This window comes from Anomaloglossus baeobatrachus, chromosome 2 (assembly GCF_048569485.1).
Source record: "Anomaloglossus baeobatrachus isolate aAnoBae1 chromosome 2, aAnoBae1.hap1, whole genome shotgun sequence".
In the NCBI taxonomy this organism is placed as follows: Eukaryota; Metazoa; Chordata; class Amphibia; order Anura; family Aromobatidae; genus Anomaloglossus; species Anomaloglossus baeobatrachus.
The window spans coordinates 329961307-329984061 of NC_134354.1; the positions used below are offsets into that span (position 1 = coordinate 329961307).

A 22755-nucleotide genomic window follows, 5' to 3' on the forward strand; every position below is an offset into this window, starting at 1 on the left:
CTAGGATCTCTTCATCTGTGTCACCCGGATCGAGCAGGACCCCCGGGTCTGGCCCTCCTCGCCACACCCCTCACTGTCACTGTCAACTCAGCTTTGCCCACTCACCTCACCCACTAAGCTCCACCCCCAGACTAGCTTCGGGGACAGTGCTAGCTACTGCACAAGTCCAGCTGCACTAGGCCCTAACCACGGTTTAGTGGAGTCTGTCTGTGTGCATGTGTACCCCTTCCTTACCCTGGGATGGGATACCACACCTCTGAATGAGGTGCAGTACCTCTGCGGCGACAGAAGCTTCAGGGGCGCCATACTAGCGGCCTAGATGTAAATGAGGCACTGATAAACCTGCACACCCTAGGATGGTCGTCAATTTTCCTATCAAAGAGTGCGCCTAAAGCTGCCACTTGCACTTTTACTGTAATGGTAGAGAGACCCCTTTCAAGGCACTTTTGCAGCTGAGAAACTTGGAAAAAAAAAAGCGCGCATAGGGTTTTACCCAGTATGAGGTTAACACGGGTAATAAGACAGGTACTCACCTGCTCTAGTTGTGACAGGCACAACTCCTTAATGGCACAAAAAAATAAGAATGGTGGTCAGCAGCAGCCCCGATGCAAGCGGTAAAATCAAAGCAGGTTTTAAAAGAAAACGGGTTAAATGCTGCGCTAAAAACCACAGATCCTGTATATATAATAGATTCCTTTTTCTTAATTTTCACAGGTCAATGCGTTTCAAAGAAATCTCCGTCTTCTTCATCAGGACAAAAATAAAAAGGAACAACATTTTCTTTTAAAACCCGCTTTGATTTTAAGGCCTTTTTGCAGAAATTCCAACACCTCTGCCAGCGGGACCTCTTGTTGCTGCCCAGACAACCTACGCCCTGAAAATTCAAAAAATGTCTCCCACACTGCAGCATATTTGATAGAGGTTACTTGTTTTCTGCTACGGAAAAGCGTGGACACTAAGTCTGGCGAGAAACCCCTGGCCATCAGGAGTCCCTTTTCAAGTTCCAGGCTGTTAAGTGTAACCTCTCAACCTGAGGATGAAGGATCGGGCCCTGAGAGATCGTGTGTGTGTGTGTGTGTGTGTGTGTGTCTGGCAGAATCCAGGGGTCCGATACAGACAGTATACTCAGCCATGTAAACTAGGTCTGTCTTGGGCAGACGGGGGCAATCATGATGACTCCTATCAACACTACCTGAATCAGTGGGATGGGTGGAAAGGCGTATGTCATTTGGAAGTCACATTTCTACAGCAGTGCATCTATTTCCTCCGACCCTCCTCTCGGATCTAGGGAAAAGAATCTGTGACGATTCCCTTGATTTGTGAACAAATCTATTTCTGGTGTACCCCAGAGCAGGCAGATCTGATGAAAAACCTCTTGGTTCAAAGTCCATTCTGTTGGGCTTAACTTGTGACAGCTCAGGTAGTCTTCTACGATGTTATCTGAACCCCTTAGATGGCGTGCCGTGAGTGACCGCTGGTTCCCCTCTGCTATCCTGAAAATCTTCTGTCTCCATTATCAGGGATCTCGACCTGGTGCCGCCTTTATGTTTCAGGTAGGCCACGACCGTGCTGTTGTCTGACAAGATAAGTACATTTTCTCCTGAAATATCTTCTAGAACAACTCGTATCGCTTTAGTCACTGCTGTCAGCTCGTTCAAGGAGATGTTCCTGAAGGCTAGGTCCCACTCCCCTTGCAGGTACTTTTCAGATGTTTGTGGTTATAACTCCTGGATCTTCGTTGTTCCTGGGAACACCGTTCCTCAGTTTTCGTTCGTTCCGGCACCAATCAAGCGATATGAGGACTTGGTCTGATAGATTTTTTTTTTTTCCCCCAATAAGGAGAGGACTTCTTGTTCTAGTGCCCCCTGTTTTTTTGGGGCTACCTGGAAACCTATTACCGGCTGTGGAGGGAGGAAAGAAAATGACAGCCTGAGACCCAGGGAGCCCATATTTAAAACCCAGGCCGAAAGAGCCGCCCACTGTGGGGAAAAATGACTTAGCCTTCCTCCCACCCGGGATTTGACGTCATTGCCTCTTAGGAGTTCCTTTATGGGTGGGCTTGTTGAATAGGAAACCCTTCGTCTGGGCCTTACCTCGTGTCCAAGGGCACCCCCGTTATCCTTTTGGCCCTTCCTACCCCCTTCTCCCTCCTGAAGTCCGAAAGGAACTCCTAACCCTGGACCCAGGGGGGATGGGTAATGGGGTTTTTTTGTCCGCTGCCTTCTCCAGGATATCAGCAGCAGTTCCAAATAGATAATTTCCTTGGCATGACACCCCGCATAATTTCATTTTTGATTGGAAATCTGTGTTCCAATTTTTGAGCCATGACGCCACCTACTGGAATTAGAGAGTGCAAAGGCACGGGTGGCTAATTTTACCCCATTCACCGAAGCATTGGCAAGGAAGTTTACTGCCTTCTAAATAGTGGAATTTGAAACATACAAGGACCACAAGGAAATCTCATAGCAACAACTCAGTGATCATAATAACCAAAGAAAAGAGTCTTTAGAGTTGCTGAGATTAGAGAAACCCAAAACAAGCAATAGTCAAATATTTATTAGATGCTGTAGGGTATACAATAAATACATTCAATGTAGGACCAGGGGAAGGGATGTGATGGAGGGGAAAGAAAACCCCACGTGTCCCGGAAAGGTAATAAGGGAGTAAAAACTCACGAAGAGTGACCCTACAAACCCTGTAGGCAAGTGCCCAGGGTCCAAGGAAGCCTGATCAATTATATGCAGAGGCATTCACACAATAGTGCAATATTGCCTCCATGTATGATATGATAGGAGACAGATTACGCACCAAAGTCAGGTCACTAGGAATACCGGGATAACACGTGGGGACCGGCGTCCCAAAACGTGTTTCGCGTTGGTGGCTTCGTCGGACTTAATTGATCAGGCTTCCTTGGACCCTGGTCACTTGCCTACAGGGTTTGTAGGGTCACGCTTGGTGAGTTTTTACTCCCTTATTACCTTTCCGGGACACGTGGGGTTTTCTTTCCCCTCCAGCACACCCCTTCCCCTGGTCCTACATTGAATGTGTTCATTGTATACCCTACAGCATCTAATAAATATTTGATATATTTGACTATTGCTTGTTTTGGGTTTCTCTAATCTCAGCAAATCTAAAAAGACTCTTTTCTTTGGTTCTTCTAAATAGTGGGCAGGGTCTCTAATAACCGTTCCCTAGAGCATTTGTCCCTAATCTGGACCTCCAACTCCTGAAGTCACAAGGGACCTTGCTGTACAAGTGGCAGCGCTGTTAGGTTTGAAAGATCCCGCTGCCGCTTCCCAGGTTCCTTTAATGAAAATATCCACTTTCTTACCCAGAGGAACTTTAAGGGAACCTAAATCCTCAAATGGCAGAGCTAAATTTGAGATCTTGGCGATCGCAGCGTCTTTTTTGGGCACCCCCCCCCCTCCGCCCCAAGGCTGACATACCTCCTCAGGGAAAGGGTATTTTCTTTAAAGGATTTGGGAAACAGATACCTTCCTGACCGTTTTTTTCATTCCTTGTAAATCAAGTTAAGTAGATTTTTATGGACCGAGAAGACTCTACAGTCCCTGACAGAAGTTGTGTTGCTTATCCATGTTATGTAAATAAGAGCCTATAATCTGACTATAAATTCATCCATTGGTTTCATAAATTACTCTTTTGAAAGCTGAAACCCTCCCAAAATTTGGTTTCGGTTATGAAAATAAAGTTGCTGCAAAGCTGAAATATTGATAATTTAATGAACACAGAAAGGTCAGATTTTGGCAAGACAAGTTTTGTTGCCTTGTCATATAATGCACCCAATCCTAGTTTACATCCTCACCTGTGCTCACTAAATGATTGGTTAATTAGTGGGTGTGTATAAAAAGAAACCCACCACCCCAGACCTTCACTTGAACTGCAACTTGACTTCTGACAACATGCTAAAAATCCACCCTGCGGCCAAAGCCTTGACTATCAAGAGGCTCAAGACCAGATCCACTGCAGAGGTCGCTGGCACCTTTAATGTGTCTCAGCGTCAAGTACAAAGAATAATAATAAAAAAAAAAAAAAGATTTGAAGAGACTGGAGAGGTTTTTGACAAGCCCAGGTCCGGCAGACCCCGCAAAACAACTGCTCAGGAGGAACGTTTGTTGGTTAGAAAATCCAAAACCAGACCCTCTTCCACGGCAGCAGAGCTCCAAAAGGCCTGGTCACCTCAACTCCCTATGTCAACTAGAACAGTTTGTAGGATTCTGTCTCGAAATTGCGTCCATGGTCGAATCAGTGCCCAGAAGCCAGCACTAAACAAAAGGCAATTAAAAAACTGGTGTGGCATTTGCCAAGTCTCACAGCCTGCTAAAACAGATGGACGCTGGAAAAGTGGCAGAAGGTGGATTTCTTTGATGAATCTTCAATTGAATTACACCACATCCACCGCAAATACTGCAGGAGACCTACTAGAACCCGTATGGATCCAGAAAACAGTTAAGTTTGGTGGTGGAAAGATCATGGTCTGGGGTTACATTCAGTATGGGGGTGTGCGAAACATTTGCAAGGTGGAAGGAAATATCAATAGCCTAAAATATCTAGTATTAGCTACCACTTACATTCTCAATCATAAAAGGGGTCAAATTCTGCAGCAGGATGGTGCTCCATCTCATACATCCATCTCTACAACAAAGTTCCTCCTGGCAAAGAAGATCAAGATGCTAAGGACTGGTCAGCCCAGTCACCAGACATGAACATCAATGAGCATGTTTGGGGATAGGATGAAAGACAAAACCAAAGAATCTAGATGAACTCTGGGAGCCATGTAAGACTGCATTCTTTGCTATTCCTGATTACTTCATCAATAAATTGTGTGAATCATTGTTGAACCGCATGGATGCAGTCTTTCAAGCTCATGGAAGTCACACAAAATAATGCTCTAATAGCACCGCGTCATTCACCAATGTTATGCAACATATCTTTGTATTAGAAGTTAATTATCTGTTTGAATTTCACATTACTTTCTGTGCAACAAAACTTTTGTCTTGCCAAAATCTGACCTGTGTTGATTAAATGATCAATATTTCAGCTTTGCAACAACTTTATTTTCATAACCCAAACCAAATTTGGGAGGGTTTCAGCTTTCAAAAGAGTAATTTATAAAACCAATGAATGAATTTAAAGTCAGGTTATAAGCTTTTATATACATAACACGGATAAGCGACAGAACTGTCAAGGACTGTATGCTTATGCTTCTCTAGATTGCTAAACAGTCGTGGACTGATCACTGCTCTTTCGGGGATTCAACCCCTGTGGTATCTTTTTTTTTTTTTTTAGGAGTTAGCCAGTGTGCTCTGCTGGAAAGCATGGCTTATCATACTCCTGATCAGACGATGACAGCTCTGATATGGACCCCAATTCTTCCGGCTCCTCCCTGTCTTCCTGAGAGCTATCTTCAGGTGAAGAGTGATGTTTACTGGTGGATGAGGAGGGGGATCCTACAAGAAGCATCTCTTTTCACTGTATTTTTAAGCTGTTTTTATTTTAAAAAATAAATTAAGAAGAGGGGGTGGTGTCTTTAACGTCTTATTCACGCGAGATATCCACCACCCGGCCAGACCCTACCTCATCCTTGATTAAGGACCTAATATCCTGGAACATGGAAGGAGATTCCTCTGCCACTGTCTCCTCAATACGTGGTTGGCAGAGCTTCTAGTCATATGATCTTGGTAGGGATTTCCTGCACAAAACACATTCCCTATTTTTGGTCTTTGTTATTTCTTTCTTGGCCTGGTTTTAGGGACAAAGAGAAAGATGCAGAAGGGGGGGGCCAGAACATGTCATGGGAGATCACACTTACCCGTTCTGAGCACAGTAGCTACCACGAGAGGAGCAGGTTTGGGGTTTTCTGCAGCAACGCTGGGCGATGGGGGAGCATCCATCTTGGAGGCCACTTCACCAATAACGCCACAGGAACACTGGTATCTTCATTTCATGCCTCTGGTTTTGAATTTGACAGGCCCCGCCTCAGATCTAGGAGGTGGCCTGTAATGCCATCCCTGGAGTGCACCTTCATATCCGCTCTCATAAGCCCTCGCTTCTCTGAAAGTGGTAGCTGGACTCACGCTTGCGCACACGGGCATGTGCTTCCTCCAGCGCGTGACTGCGGCTCTGCCCTCCCGATCTCTGGTAGCAGCCGGTGTCACTGCTCCAGCCTCCCACATGGAGGAGCAAGCCTCGGGCCGGACTCCAGCCCCGCAGGCAACCCATGGCTCCACTGCCCGATGGCGGTTGCCCAGGGAATCAGCGTGGCCCATGACACCAGGATCACGGAGACCTCCTGACCCCAATCATCTGGAGAACTTCCCCAGGTAATAGGTATCCTCTTCCAGGAACAGGAAACGACACAGGGGTTTTGGAGAGGTGCCGCCCCTTTTATTTTCAGAAAGGTTTCCTGTTCCTGGGGGAGAATACACTCTCACGTACGGTACTGTCATGGGATAGGAAAATTTCATTTTCCAGCAGGACTTTGCACCTGTCCACACTGCCAAAAGTACCAATACCTGGTTAAATAATCACAGTATCACTGTGCTTGATTGGCCAGGAAACTCACCTGACCTAAACCCCATAGAGAATATATGGGGTATTGTCAAGAGGAAGATGAGAGACACAAGACCAAACAATGCAGACGAGCTGAAAGCTGCTATCAAAGCAACCTGGACTTCCATAACACCTCAGCAGTGCCACAGGCCGATTGCCTCCATGCCACACCACACTAATGCACTAATTCATGCAAAAGGAGCCCCAACCAAGTATTGAGTGCATTTACTGTACAGACTTTTCAATAAGCGCCAACATTTCTGAGTTTAAAATTATTTTTTCAGTTGGTCTTACATAATATTCTAATTTTCTGAGATGATGACTTTTGGGTTTTCATTGGCTGTAAGCCATAATCTTCAACATTAACAGAAATAAACACTTAAAATAGATCACTGTGTGTAATGACTATATGTGTTTCCCTTTTTGTATTGAATTACTGAAATAAATCAACTTTTTGATGATATTCTAATTTATTGAGATGCACCTGTACATATCCATAAATTTAGTGAAGTGTTATGAGAAATTACACAGGGACAAAGTATTAAACATGTTTACTGAAATTTAATATTTCATAGAAAAGTCTTTGTTAGCTAACAGCTTCAAGATGCTTCCTTTATGGATAAACTAGTCACTTGCATTGCTCAGGTGTGATTTTGGTCCATTCTTGCATCAAAACACGCTTCAAATCTTGACGTTTCTGAGGGCTCCTATGAACTCCGAGCTTTAGTTCTTTCCAGAAATTTTCTATTGGATTCAGGTCAGGTTATTGTCAGAGCTATTCTAATAGCTTTATTTTCTGTGAAACTGATGGAGAGTTCCATGGCTGTGTGTCTTGCTGAAATGTCCTCTCTTCTATGATCATTATATTGGTACATGTCAGATTTTTATTAAGAATCTCTAGCTACATTTGTCCATTCAGTGCACCTATGTGTTAAACACATGATTTATCAAAAGGGGATTATATCACATGTCATGTAATACATCGAGGCTGGGGGAGTCCCACACTTCAAAAACTGCCCAGGGCCCTAGCTACTCTCAAGGAAATGGAGAGGATCTGCAAGGAAGAATGACAGAGGACCCCCAAATCCAGGTGTGAAAAACTTGTTACATCATTCCCAAGACGACTCATAGCTGTACTAGCTGAAAAGGGTGCTTCTACTCAATACTGAGCTAAGAGTCTGAATACTTATTACCATGTGATATTTCAGTTTTTCTAATTTAATAAATTTGCAAAAATTTCTACATTTGTTTTCCTTTTCTGACAAGATGGGGTGCAGAATGTACAGTAATGGGAAAAAAAAAGAACTTTTTTGAATTTATAAAATGGTGGCAATGAAACCAAGAGTACGGGGTCTGAATACTTTCCGTACCCACTGTAAGTAGTGATTACTTTGGCTGGGCGGACCCGGACTGTAAAAGTCCAGATCCGCGTGGTTTCAAAGTTTCCCGGGTGCAGGGCCCGGGCTTCTAGTTGTTTGATCCAGCACTCCAGAGGTTTAAAAAAAAAAAAAAAAAGGTTCCTAAGAGTACAGTGGCCTTAAGTACTGCAGATATTTTGTACCCTTGGCCAGATTTCTGTCTCTGAGATCCTTGGGCAGTCCCTTTGACCTAATCATTCTCATTTAGTCTGACATGCACTGTGAGGTCTTGTATAGACAGATGTGTGCCTTTCCAAATCAAGTTTTATCAATTTAAACACAGCTGGACTAAAATGAAAGAGTAGAACCATCTCAAGGAGGATCACAAGAAAATGGACAGCATGTGACTTAAATATGAGTGTCTGAGAAAAGGTCTGAATATTTATGACCATGTGATATTTCAGTTTTTATTGTTTAATAAATTTGCAAAAATCTCTACATTTTTTTCTGACAAGATGGGGTGCAGAGTGTACATTAATAAGAAAAAAAAAAACTTTTTTAATTTACCAACAAAGAGTGAAATATTTAAAGGTGTCTGAATACTTTCCGTACCCACTATATATCAGGGTCTAGACAATACAGTCTAGATCAGCATTTCTCAACCTAATCAAGTGAAGCACCCCATAAAAAGTAGATGCCAAACAAGTACCCCAAAAGGAAGCAATTTCTAAATGCTAGTTGAAAATGGTCCTCTACTCACACGGATGTTTTTGAAATTTGGCACAAAGGCTAACAAGCAGTGGGAGGACAGGCGAGGAAGAAAAATGTTCTTTTTGACCTGTTTACATCTGTGTATTTCATTTACACTGTTGCTTAGTCAGAAGAGCGGAATAACAAATCATGGCAATGGCAGATCAGTCTCATGATGGACACTAGCGGTACATGACAGATTCCATTGGCTATATTGTGATCTTTTGGGTTTTCATCATGTTCATTTTCCAGATAAATATTGTATAGTATTTTTTGGCTGAATGTGCAATTGAGCCTTCGGATCTAAATGGAGCTGAAATTAGGTAGAAGCACAAACGTTCTGCAATGTTTACAATAGAGACAGGGAGCTAGGACCAAAAACCATGTATTTTGGAATATGGACACATTATATACGTCTGTAAAATGCTTTCATGTCACAGAAAAAACTATGATGGTATGAGTGGGTCCAGGGAATGTGTTTATTTTACCATTTATGGAGACTGGAACTTTGTGTAATTTCAGCATTTATCTATGCAAAAATGAGAGATACTAGTGATCTAGTGCCTGCTGTCTATTAGATCAGTATAAAGCCTGCTTCATCCTTGAGACACTCGTGGTTGAGCATGGATCATGCTGTCCAAACTGGCAGCAGGTCTTAATGGAAAAGCTCAACAGCTTCATATCTGCTGTTAAGTTTAGACGAAGAGATCTGCGGCCAGTCAATACGCAGTCTATACTCACACTGTGAATGCTGGGTGGGTGATCTGCTCTCAGAGGATTGCCAGGAGGACATGCTCTTCTCCATCAGACTGCCAGAAGCATGTGACATCAATGAGCAGGTTTCCATGGCAATGGCCCAAATGCAGGAAGGAAGCTTCCTGCAGTTGGGGGTAATTGCCTAATACAACGCTCCCTTTCAGCAATGTGTTAAGCATTCTTTGTGACAGGGAGCTGATCATTTTACTCCACACTGATAGGTGTTGCCTAGAATACCTGTAATTATTATTGCTAATGAAAAGCTATAACAGGAACAAGCCTCCTGTTCTGAATAGTAGACGCTCCGGTGAAGAAGTCTCATGTGTAGCAATATGCTTTAGGCCCTGTGCATACTAGAAAGGATTTTTCTCAAGAAATTTCTTGAGTGAAAGATTAGCGCACTTGCATTCTCAAGAAATTTCTGCAGCAAAAACGTCGGTAAAAACGCAGTGTGCGCACAAGGGCCTTAGACTTTAAAGGAATTGTCTACTACTGGACAGCACTTTAACAGCTAGTGTGCCCCACAAACTCTTTAGACAACTCTTGGACATGCATCATTCGAACCATGGCGGTGGTTTGACTCCCAGCGTTCATGTGACTTCTGTTATGTCACATATAACCTGTAGCCCATCGGTGGAGCTGATTGGCTACCGCGCTTACTAGACGTAATGCTACATGATCGCTGGAACGGTGCCGGTCCAAGAGTATGTTTTTTGTTTGTTTTTTTTTTTAATTTTATGTGGGGCACAGCACTATTCTAGTAGTGAACCCCTTTAAAAGCATGAAACACTGCACAAGCGTCAATGACATCTATACATATACCAGCCATTAGTTACCTGCATAGCTCATAATAACTTCTCTATATATGACAGCCTATCATTAATAGGTGTGAAGGCCTAGAAGTCATTTTACAAATTTGTGGCAAAAGCTTGGAGCTGCATCATCTCAAACCACACTTTTCCGCAATGTGTCCAATAGCTATAGTATATGTGGTGCCAGACCAGAAAGACAGGTTTGGTGGTTTCTTCAACTTGTGCAAGAATTGTGGTGCGTTAGGCCCTATGCGCACTAGACGTTTTTAGCGGTGTTTTTTACCGCGTTTTTGCGCAGAAAACGCTGTGACATTGTTTCCCCAGCAATGTCTATGAGTTTTCATTTTTGCTGTCCGCACACAGCGTTTTTTTGTAGCTGCGTTTTTGTGGTGACCACAAAAACACAGCATGTCAGTTATTTCTGCGTTTTTCACTGCGTTTTTCACCCATTGAGTTCAATGAGATGTTCAAAAACGCAATGAAAAACGCACATTGCAAATATAGCTGCGTTTCTATGACTACAAACGCAGCTATAAATGCAAGGGGTGGGTACTAAAGTGACATGTACAGGAAGAGAATTCCTTCTGTTGGTAAACACAGAAGCGTGAATCCTCCCGGTACCACCACCGCTGCTTCCACAACCCACCTGGTGCCATGTCAGCTCCCGTGCGGCGTCATGTCTGGGCGGGAGGTGGAGGCAGCGGCGCAAACAAAAGTGAACAGTAGAAAGAATGTCATACTCACCTGTCTGCAGGGTCCCGGTGCCATGTCCGCTCCCAGCTCCTCTCCCGGTACCGCCGCTCCGGCTGCGTGCAGTCTCCCTGGCTACCCTGAAGCCTGCAGGACCTGGCGCTGATCACCTGATGCGGTCACCTGACACATCAGCTGATCGTAATTCTAACGGTGTTGCCGGGTTTTTAGCGCCCGGCCGGCATAACGTATCAGCTGATCCTGCAGTCAGGAGACTTCATCAGTTGATTACCGGCAGCTCCTGCAGCGATGGGACAGGATCAGACTCATCCGATCGCTCCAGGAGCTGCCGGTAATCAGCACGGACGTGACTCAGTATTTTTTTTTTTTCTACTGATGCATCAGCTGATTGTATCATCGGCTTTTATACAATCAGCTGCTGTGTGATGTGATTCACATCCTTGAACCTGACACATCATCTGATCGCTTTGCCTTCCAGCAAACTGATCAGATGATATTGGATCCAGATTGGACGGCGCGGGACTTTTGACCCAGGATTACTGCGGAGGGGAGTTCTTTATTTCAATAAAGATGGAGTCACTAATTGTGTTGTGTTTTATTTATAATAAAAATATTTTTCTGTGTGTTGTGTTTTTTTTTTTTTATCTTTACTAGAAATTCATGGTGGCCATGTCTAATATTGGCGTGACACCATGAATTTCGGGTTTATCGGGCTTAGGGCCAGCTGACAATATACAGCTAGCCCTAACCCCATTATTAACCAGCGAGCCACCCGTCACCAGGGCAGCTGGAAGAGTTGGATACAGCGCCAGAAGATGGCACTTCGATAAAAGGGGTGGCCGCGGACTGCAATTCGCAGCGGGGGTGCCCAGTGCTTGGGCACTCTGCACTGCGGATTCCAATCCCCAGCTGCCTAGTTGTACCTGGCTGGACTCAAAAATTGGGCGAAGCCTGTGTCATTTTTTTTTTAATTATTTCTTGAAATTCATGAAAAAATAAATAAATAAATAAATAAAAAAGGGGGCTTCCCTATATTTTTGATTGCCAGACGGGTACAAATAGGCAGCTGGGGGTTGGGAGCAGCCCGTACCTGCCTGCTGTACCTGGCTAGCATACAAAAATATAGCGAAGCCCATGTCTTTTTTTTTGGGCAAAAAACTCCTGCATACAGTCCTGGATGGAGGATGCTGAGCCTTGTAGTCCTGCAGCTGCTGTCTGCTCTCCTGCATACACTAGTTCTGCAGCTGTCTGCTCTCCTGCATACAATGAATAACACATTTAAGAAGGAAATGACAGACCTTTTTTTTTTCATCAACAATCTTTAATGGCATTGTTCACTGATTAAAAACGCAGTGAGCAAAAACGCAGCAAAAAAACGCACCAAAACGTGGTAAAAACGCATGCGTTTTTGCCGCGTTTTTTGCCACGGATGCGTTTTTTGCGACAAAAACGCACAAAAACGCGTGAAAAAACGCATAGTGCGCACATGCCCTTACAGTAGGTAATCTCCCCAGGATTTCTCTTGCACAGGTGTGATAATTTTCCTTTACAGTTTTAGTGTTCAGCTGATATATTATGGTGCACGTACATAGGACAGAATACTAGATTCACTAGAAATACACTTCTGAATGAAATTAAGCATTTATCAGCTTTACTTTTATAGAAGTTATGCTGTAGGTCTATATGACTACTAGACACAGTTTTCAGCCTCAAAAATACCATAAAAGCATGAAAGTGCAATATCCACTATGCTACATTGTTAACTACATAAATACTTTGCAATTATTTTTGTTTCTCAGCAGCTAATACAACATCCCATCATATGCAGTGGTTTTATACAATATCATTTATGTAGGGAGAAATCCCAGGATGGATACAAACAAAACTTTGCAAAATAATTAGTGTCTTCTATGTCCAACATTTGCTTTTCCAGGATCCTATGGGAAACCCTGAGAAGGAAGCACCTATGCATCAGTTTGGAAGGTATATAGACCAAATTTTACCTGCATAAGGCATCATTCACACAGCACATGTGTAAAAATAGTACCAGTGTAATCAATGTTTTGGATCAGTGTACGGGACATATGTCTATTTTTACCAATAATGTGTCATCAATGTTTTTCACAGATGGATCAATAATAGTGATGAATGAGCATAACAATGCTCTGATGGGCTCGACTTGTGTACTGACTATAATAGCAGTTAATAGGAACTTCAAGCATTCTTCTGGAAGATCTTGGATAAAAATGCTCGAGTTCCCCTTTGACCTCCATTATACTCAATACATAAGTCGAGCCCATCCAAGCATCTGTTTGTTTTAAAATATTTTTATTTTCAATAATTAAGAAGGGGAAAGGGGGAAGCATCCAACTGTTTGTTATGAGTACCGAGCACCCAGGTATGGTAGTGCTTGTGCATCACTAATAATTAATCTCTTCACCACCCGACGATTTTCTTTTCTTTTTTTTTCTTCCCCTTCCAAGAGCCCTAACTTTTTTATTTTTCTGTCAATATAGCCATCATACGAGGAGGTTTTTTGCAGGAAGAGTTGTACTTTTGAATGACACCATTCATTCTGCCCTGTATTGTACTGGAAAAAAAAAAATTCCAAGTGCGGCGAAATTACATAAAAATTGCAAATGCACAATTGTTTTTTGGGATTCATTTACTATTATCACGATATGGTAAAACTGACCAGGGAATACGATGCCCCAGGTCAATAGTAGTTTTACTTTTAGCTAAGAAAAATATACATGTTCGTATGTGTGGATATTATATATACACACACATATATATATATATATATATATATATATATATATATATATATATATATATATATATATATATATATATATATATATTTATTGAGAGAGAGAGATAGATACTGATAATATATAGATATTACACCCTTTATCGATGAGATTAATTGATTTGAAATTTTGATAAATTCGTCATTTCTGAAAGCTGCGATTCCAAATATAAGTTGTTTTTTATTTTATTTTCAAATTGGGCAAAAGAAGGCTGATTATCTTTAAATTATTTATTTTACTTTTTTTATTGATTTTACTAGTCCCCTTATGGGACTTTATGCCTGTCCTATCTGACTGCTTCTACTGTACAGGTCAGTGCTTCAGCATTGCTCTGATCAGCAGAAATGCTGATCTCCTGTGAATGTCGGTGCTTTGACGGCATTCACAGGAAAGGAGTCATGACCGTGACATGGGTCATTACCTGACCTTGCACTGTCATGACAACCCATTAGCGCCAGTGATCGCGTCAAGGTACCGCCAATGGGGGGTGGAGAACAGCGTAATCCCCGCTGGAGCATGTTAGATTGTGCTGTCAGAGTTTGACAGGTGCAGGTGAATCTCCTGTTATTTGCACGTCTGCTGATCAGATCAGCAGACGTGCAGGAAAAGATGTGGGATCAGTGTGTGAGACTTCACCAGAGGGAGGCGACCTAGAACATATATTTATGTCCTAGGTCATAATGGGGTTAACTAAACAAATGTTCAAGCCTCTCCTATACTTTTCAACGTTTAACACATACAGCACACAGATGGATGTTATTTGTTTGCTGAACATATTTTTCACAGACCCATAAACTTGAATTGGCCCTTGTCATCCATGCTGCCAGAAAAAAAAAAAAAAACAACAGACCCATGTGTTTTGCAAAGTCACATGGTCTGTGTAAAACCATGAACATGAAAAATAGCTTCAAGGTTATAATGGGTACATGTTGTATCCATAAAAACCAACGGATACAACACATACATCTGCATGAGGCCTTACTGAGATATTCCGCTGACATCTTAGGGTTCAAATCAGCCACATCACAGATAATACATTAGTTTTACAACACATCTTTTGACGCAATTTTACTTGCCATAAAGGCTTTCAACCTCATGGAATGGCAGATAAAATAATTTTTTAGATCTGTGTGTTAGCTAATAGACATGTGCATGAGGCTTTAGGGTGTAGATATTCATGTGAATGGTAATTTTGATCCTATCTCCATGGCAACCTGAAAACATTGTTATTAGAAAATCAGTGTAGTGGTCTTATGGGGGTTACAACCTGATTTCACATTGGAAAACCAATTTGTTTTCATACTTTCTTCAGGCAAGTCTCAAGTCACTAAATACATTAAACATTCAAATATTTAATCCCTTATTTAAAAAAAAAAAAAATAATAATTTGCTGTGTTTTCACTACATTATTTTCTTTTAGCAAAAATGTTACTCTTGTAGGGGGGTCTCTAAGCAAATCTTTCTTCAGTGTTTAGAACCGCCCCCATCAAATCATGATTGAGGATTTCTTTAGTATTACACAGGTGATGGAATAATCTATGCCAAAAGGAAATCCTAAAAACATGGTTTAGACTAGCTGCAAATTAGAAAAGAAACACTGATCAAAATAAAGATTCCGTACTGTTTTAGTCTACTTCAGTCAGGAGAGTATGCTCCCAACATAGCCATGATGTATTGCTTCAATACAGGGTTCTCTTTGAGACTGGGCGGTCTTCCCACCTCAGAAAGTTATCACATCTATCCTGTGAACAGGTTGTAACATTCATCGGATTTAGGAGTTTTGGACAAAAGTTTTGGACCGGTTTAAAAGAGGTGGTGTAATAATAAGGCCAATGCAGATCTGGTGCACTATTTTTTCCAGTAAAATGGCAGAAACCAATAGACAACAATTAGTCAATTGGATTCATCAATCACCACTCATCCACAATTGACACATTGAGGACTGCAGTGTAAGGCTATGTGCCCACGGGAGATTAAACCTGCAGATTTATCTGCGGAAAATCTGCGGATTTTCTAGATAAATCCGCAGGTTTCAGCATGTACAGACACTCCCCATGTTATCCTATGGGACATTGGGAGCGCTGTGTCCATGATGCGGATACGTGCGGCTGCGGAACATGCTGCAGATGTCCCGCAGCCGCACGTAATTGCATGTTAATTCTTTCTGCAGAATTACCTGCGGAAATCCAAGCGTTCCACTACAGAGATAGGGCTGGGACTTCCGCAGGTTTACCGCAGCTATTTCGCTGTACTACCGCAGCTAAAAATAGCTGCGGATTCCGGCGAGCAGCTGCGGGAAACCTGCGCATGTACCTGCTATATATCCGCAGGTACAAACTCCCGTGGGCACATAGCCTGAGGCTATGTTGACACACTGCTTTTTTTTTTACTACAAAAACTGCAAAATTTTACTGTCCCAGCAAAGTGAGTGAGATTTCTGAAATCTTATGCGGTTTATTTTTTCCCTGTAGCATTGAAAGTTTCAATTTTGCAGCATTTAATTTCTTTCAGCATTTTCCCCTAATTTTAACAAATGGGGGCAGGGAAAACTGCATCGAAAAAAACGTATAAAAAAATGCACATTTTATGCAGCATTTTCCCTGATAATACACACCAGTGTTTGCAGATTTTTTGCTGCAGATCCTGAATGTGTGCATATAGCCTAAAGGCCACGTCTCACTAAGCAACATCGCTAGCAACATCGCTGCTGAGGCACGACTTTTGTGACGTAAAAGCGATGTTGCTAGTGATGTTGCTGTGTGTGACATCCAGCAACAACCTGGCCCCTGCTGTGAGGTCGTTGGTTGTTGCTGAATGTCCTGGACCATTTTTTAGTTGTTGCTCTCCCGCTGTGAAGCACACATCGCTGTGTGTGACAGCGAGACAGCAACAACTAAATGTGCAGTGTGCAGGGAGCCGGCTTCTGCGGACGTTGGTGACCAAGGTAAATATCTGGTAACCAAGAAGCCCTTTCCTTGGTTACCCGATATTTACCTTCGTTACCAGCGTCCGCCGCTCTCACGCTGTCAGTGCCGGCTCCCTGCTCCCTGCACACATAGCCAGACTACACATCGGGTAATTAACCTGATGTGTATTCTGGCTAAGAGTGCAGGGAGCCAGCGCTAAGCGCTGGTAACCAAGGTAAATATCGGATTGGTTACCCGATATTTACCTTAGTTACCAAGCGCAGCATCGCTTCCACGTGTCGTTGCTGGCTGGGGGCTGGGTCACTGGTTGCTGGTGAGATCTGCCTGTTTGACAGCTCATCAGCAACCAGTGTAGCGACGCTCCAGCGATCCCTGCCAGGTCAGGTTGCTGGTGGGATCGCTGGAGCGTCGCTTAGTGTGACGGTACCTTTACAAAGGTGTGTACATAGTCTTCGTTGCAAGGATTAGAAAAACTGCAGCTGGCTTCAATAGGTAACTAAACAAAGGATTCTAGACGAATAAAAATGGTCAGTGGTAAAAAGTAAACAAACATGCCTAACATGCAGCAAGACAAACATGTAGAGAACATCTCACCTCACCCCTTTTGTCTGCGCTGCTCCTGATGACTCTGAATGTGTCACTCCCCCTAAAGGGATGTGACTGTGAAGTTGTCTTCTGGGATGTTCTCGGGTCCCAGGAAGCCACCCTTCAGGTTTGGGGGTGACAGAACTGGAGGACCCTGGGGAGGGAAGGCCGGGTAACGATAGGAATCCTGGAGCTGCACCAATGAGTCTCTTTGCACCGGGGAATGGGTAATATCGTTGAGCAAAGGGCATGGGTATGATGGTCTATGGTGGCCCCTTACCATCTCCAGCGTCTCTTTGTCTCTTTTGGGGCTTGGTATGTGAGGACTCAGACAAGATACTCCCTCTCCCCGCCTACCCATGAAGTCTGAAAGTAACCCACCCTTTCCATCATAGGGGGGGCTGCGGGGTGGGTACCAGTAGCCAGCATTCTTGCAGCTGGGAGGGTCATAACGGTGGTGTGTTGATGACTGGGGAGTCAGCTGCTCCCTACAAGAGGGCAAGTGGGGAGGGAGGCTATGTTTCAGGGGATCACAAGATGAGTGGGGAGGCGGCACAAGCTTTCTTCCTTCTCCCGGCCGTAGTTCAAGAGTAGGTGAGCAATTAGGGGAAAAAGGAGAGTCTTGTAGTGGGTGATCATATCCCAAGCCAGGTGGTGGTGGGGGCGGAGGTGGATGAGGTGCACCAGTACTGGTGTTGCCAACGGTAGGGAGATGGGGAAAATGTTTACCAGGATCAAGTTCTGTAGACGGAGGGCCCAGCCCAGGAGAGTCACTCTGGAAACCAAATGTGCCATCAGAAGGGGTAGATGGGTTCATGGAATAAGGTCCAGCGAAGTCACATGTAGGCTCCCTCTCACCCACCCCATACGCCCGCGAGTGGGAGGGCAGAGGGGACATGCTGCTATCCCCACTGTAGCAGTCCAGTCCTAAGTCAGAGGTGTCTTGAAAGAGGGAACTGACTGAGGAAGAAGGTTGAGGAGCAGGTGGTTTGGGTGAAAATTTGGCTTTGCCTGAACCTCTCTCTTTCTTGCTGGCTGCACAGCTACCACCTCGTCCTCCTCTTGGACCTCTGGGGCCACCACCTCTCTTAGTTGGAAAACCTGCTGGTGGAGCAGCAGCTGATGATGAGGAAGAAGAAGGGGAGGATGATGAGAAGCCTAGGTGATGGTGTTGTTGGTGTGATTGTTCAAATATCTCTGCTTTCTTCCTGCGCCCTCTACCAGGTTTAGCAGACTGATGAAAGAGGACAGTCTGGTTCCAACTGTATCCTGGTGCAGAAGAGGTGTCATTCCAGTCCATCATTAGCTTTTCAAGGCTGGAGAGACTTGACTGACCTTCACTGGAAGAGGCTTCACTGTTGGCCCTACGATAACCAGCACTAGGCTGTGTGTACTGTGTGCTGTCAGAGGAGGATTCTGACATGTTGTCCGTATTTTGCTTGGCCTTCTGTGGCGTATAATTACTAATGTCCAAGATAACATTGGATTCTGTCATATGGCAATCAAATCCTGGGCCATAAAGCTGACCAAAGCTCTCATTACCCCAATCAGAGTGGCCGTAACCTTGTCGAAATCCCCACTGACCAGCACCTACCGACCCAGTAAAGTTGCGATTATTCTCACTAGGAAACATTGGACCAGAGACTTTGGGCATTATATACCCAGCTGGTGAAGAGGTGCTTGAACGACTTTCACTTCTAAGAGGTGGGAATGGTGGTAACTCCGATGTGCTGAAAAAGGGAGTTTTAGCAGTGTTTGTAGCTGTCCCTGCTGCTGATAATTGTTGTTGCTGGCTGAAACCTGTGCTACTATGGGCACTGCCTGGTGATGAAGGAAGGCTATTGCCTCCACCACTAAAGGAAAAGCTGCAGTCCTTGTTACCTAAACAGTCAGGAGGAACTGGATACTGCTTGTTTGGTGCAAATATACCATGGCTAGACAAATTCTGTACACTTGAACCAGAAAAGCCTGCAAATTGGCCAAAGCCGCCAGCATTTTGGGAGTTGGGAGAGCGTGACAGCAGCTTTTGAAAGGCATCTGAACCACGGCATTCTTGTTGGGAAAGTGAGCCAAAATTTGCATTTCCACGGTTTGGAGGGAAAGGTTGCCTGGCAGTTGTTGAACTTTGGTATACTGATTCTTGGGTACCAGATTTTGCACCCCGGGAATTGGAAAAGGGCTGGAGTGCCCTTGGGTTTGGAGAGGCTGATGACCCAGAAAATGCAGATGCAGATTTTCTTGCTTCCTGTCTCTGAGCAGCAGAAGCAAAATCCACAAGATCTGACGAATCGTCCGAATCCAGCAGAGATCTGAAATAGCCTGTAAAAAGCCCATGATGATCTTGTCCTCCACTTTCAGCCTGAGACAAAGAAGAGCCTGTTCCAGTATAATAACCTGGACGGGAGGGTGATCCACTATGCAAGGAAGAAAAGCCTCTGTGCTCAGGTCCTTGGTAATTACAGTGTCTGCCACTTGACTGACCATGGGATAGCTGTGTCATCCATGGCCCACCTTTCCCTTCGCTTCCCCAGTCGGACATGCCTTGATATCCTAGACCAGGATCTCCACCCATTTCACCAAGCAAAGCACCATTTTTTCTAGATCTTCTCTTGCGTTTAGGCTTGGCATTAGGATCTGGTTCTGGCTTTGGCTGTCTACGTTTTCTTGGTTTTAAAGGGTCAACAGGTCTTGGCTTAGATTTTTTCTTTCCAATCCCTTCAAAAAAGTCAGTAAATGAACAGCGAGACAGTTCTGCATTATGACTATTGCATGCACCACGTCGGCCAGGCCCTCCACCACGTCCACCTCTTCTCCGGTAACCCTGAACTCTGTGTAGAAATTGTGAGATATTATGAGTTTCAGGGGCCTGGTGTACGGAATCAGGCAGCGTTGGTGTCCAACATCGAGGTGGAGAAGTCCGTCCAGCTCCTTGACTCTGACGGTTCAGAAAAGCAAGCTTTGCCAGAACATCACTGTATTCAGACTTGCTGTCATTGGTGTCAGCTACATAAGAAGGTTGAGGAGATGCCAATTTTTGCTTTCTTCTCCTTCTCTTTTTCACAAATTCTCCTTCAGAAACTTGTGGGGTTGGCAGGGGAGTTGGCGGAGGTGGTAAAGATGCTTCAATAGGTGGGGGCTGAGGCAACATTGGTGGGGTGTCTCTAGCCAGGACCAGGTTTTTGGGTGGTCGTCCTCTTCTTCTTTTAAGGATAATTGGAAGTTCACCAGGTGGGAAAACCATTACAACATTTCGTCCATTGTTTTTCATCTTTAGAAGGGATGTGGGACCAGGGCCTGTACCACCAATCAGTTCACCTCCTTCAACACTAAGAGTACTACTAAATGAAGATACTTTATAGCTTGTTTTAGTTCTCCTTCCCATGGGCATTGGGATTCTGGCAATACGCACCACCATCTTGCGCATACCTCTGCGTTTTGGTTTTTGCGGTGGGCCCTGCTCCTGATTCACTTCAACAGCAGAGGTTTTCTGATTAAGAGAAGGAATTGGAAATACAGAGTTTTGTTCATGAGTTCGATATGCTCTAGGCTCTTCTGATGTTCGGTGGTAAGGGGGCATAACATATGCACGAGAAAGGCTTTCAGAAGATCGAGGCCTTCCAGGTCGTCTTCTCCGGCCTCTGCCAGGTCTATCCCCCCTGCGGCCTCTGTAACCAAATCTGTGGCCTCCACGAGTAGAAAAAGGGGTTCGTCTGAGGGTTTCTGATGTTGCAGAAAAAAGAGGTAGCATCCAGGGCATTTCTTCCATTATTGGCTCTATCACAGCTTCCCTCTCTTTATATTTCTCCAACCTTTTTCTACACTGCTCTACTTTACTGTCCTCATCTGATGACTCCCCTTCATCCTCATTCTCTGTCCTCCCTTCATCTTTAACAGTTAAATTTCTTTCCATACTCGTTTGTGCATTACTTGGCTCCCCCTCAGATTTTACCTCATCGTTTTCCTTTATTATTTTTACTAATTCATCTTCCTGCTCATCTGATGATTCTTCTGGTTTACTATCAATCTGATCCTCCGCTGATTCCTCTTCCTGTTTATTTTCTTCGTGTTCATCACATGATGATTCCTCTGCTTGTTTTTTCTCTTGTCTAAAACCCTGTGATTGCTTACTTTGTTCTTGCTCTTCACAAGACTCCACTTCCTGTTTATTTTCTTCTTGCTCTTCCCCAGATTCCTCAACTTCTTGCCTATCATAGCCCTCCTCATCCCCTGATGACTCCTCTTTATTTAAATTTATGTGCCTAGTTTCATTTTTAGTTGCACTGTCCTCCCAATTTTGACTGTCTAAGTCTTCCTGTTCCCCTTCCTGCATACTTTGTGTTGGTTGTGGCTCCATCCAAGCAAGAGCTGCTAACTCTCTAAGAACATTGGAACTGGCAGATTCACTTGAGTCTGGGTTGGGTGATACAGGGCTTGGTTCCTTAGTATCAACTGATTCTGATGGCTTTTCTTCTGGGCTCCGCAGTCCACATGCAAGGCTCTGAGAAGAAAAGAAGCTGTACTGTAATCCTGGCTCTACATCTTCGTTATCTGATGGAGGGCTAACAGGAGTATAATCAAGACGAACACCACTGGTTCGTAGGTCACTGGAAAGTTGGCTAAGGTCCTTCATAATATCCATCAAACGAACAACTGGCTGTAGATTGACACGACCATTGTCACATTTGCTTTTAAGTAGAGCAATGATTCCATCAACACCTAGCTTTGCAGTTCCCGCAGATGAATGACAAAAGGATTTGCTTGAACGGCCACAAGTATGCTGAGATCGGCTATCTTCTTCTTGGTGTTCAAGTTGGATAGACGTAGAATCTGAAAGAGAAACCTAGATTAGTATAGGGTCCCAGGGTTGTGAAATAGGCAAACTGAAGAGTAAAGCTTTTTTTCTAAATTCTACCAAAAGTACTTTAAAAGGTGTTGTCCAGTGAAAATAAGTTATCACCTAGTCACAGGATAAGAACTAAACTTGTTGATAGGCAGGGACCCAACCACTCGGACTTGCACTGTCAGAACAGGGCACAAACATTTCAATTGGAATGAAGAGGCAATGCACACATTCTTGAGCAACTCCACTCATTCCAGCTTTTTCTGGGAGCCCAACTGAGATAGAAAGAGTCACGATTTGTGTCCCAACTTACTGCGCCATTTTGCAGTGGGGATAAAAATGCCCTCATCTGCTAATCAATGCAGGTCCCTGCAGAGGGACACCCACTGGTCATCAAATTATCACCTATCTGGTGAATAGGTGATAAGTTATTTTCATTGGATAAAACACCCTTTAAGGGCATGGAAATGTCCTCAAATTGTAAAAATATCTCAGCGTTTCCTCCCTAAACCTATGCATTTTCTTTGATCCTATTTTGTTTCGTATTACAGCTAAAACAAAGGAATAAATAAGTATTTTGGGGAGTTTAGCATTGTCACACTTTCCCCTCCTCACTTATGTGTATGACTGCAA

At 43.8% G+C, this 22755-nt stretch overlaps 1 protein-coding gene across 3 annotated transcripts in view; it reads right to left on the reverse strand.

Annotated features, from left to right (window-relative positions):
- The window catches only part of AHDC1 (AT-hook DNA binding motif containing 1), a 185637-nt gene that overhangs the window by 76491 nt on the left and 86391 nt on the right, over positions 1–22755 (reverse strand). For 2 of the 3 annotated variants that reach the window (XM_075335922.1, XM_075335924.1), the window contains exon 4: positions 17292–22109. In XM_075335922.1, the coding sequence (XP_075192037.1) occupies positions 17344–22109 (4766 nt within the window). In that variant the 3' untranslated portion in view covers positions 17292–17343. The remainder of the gene's footprint in view (positions 1–17291; positions 22110–22755) is intronic. The other variant, XM_075335923.1, reaches the window with a different exon arrangement.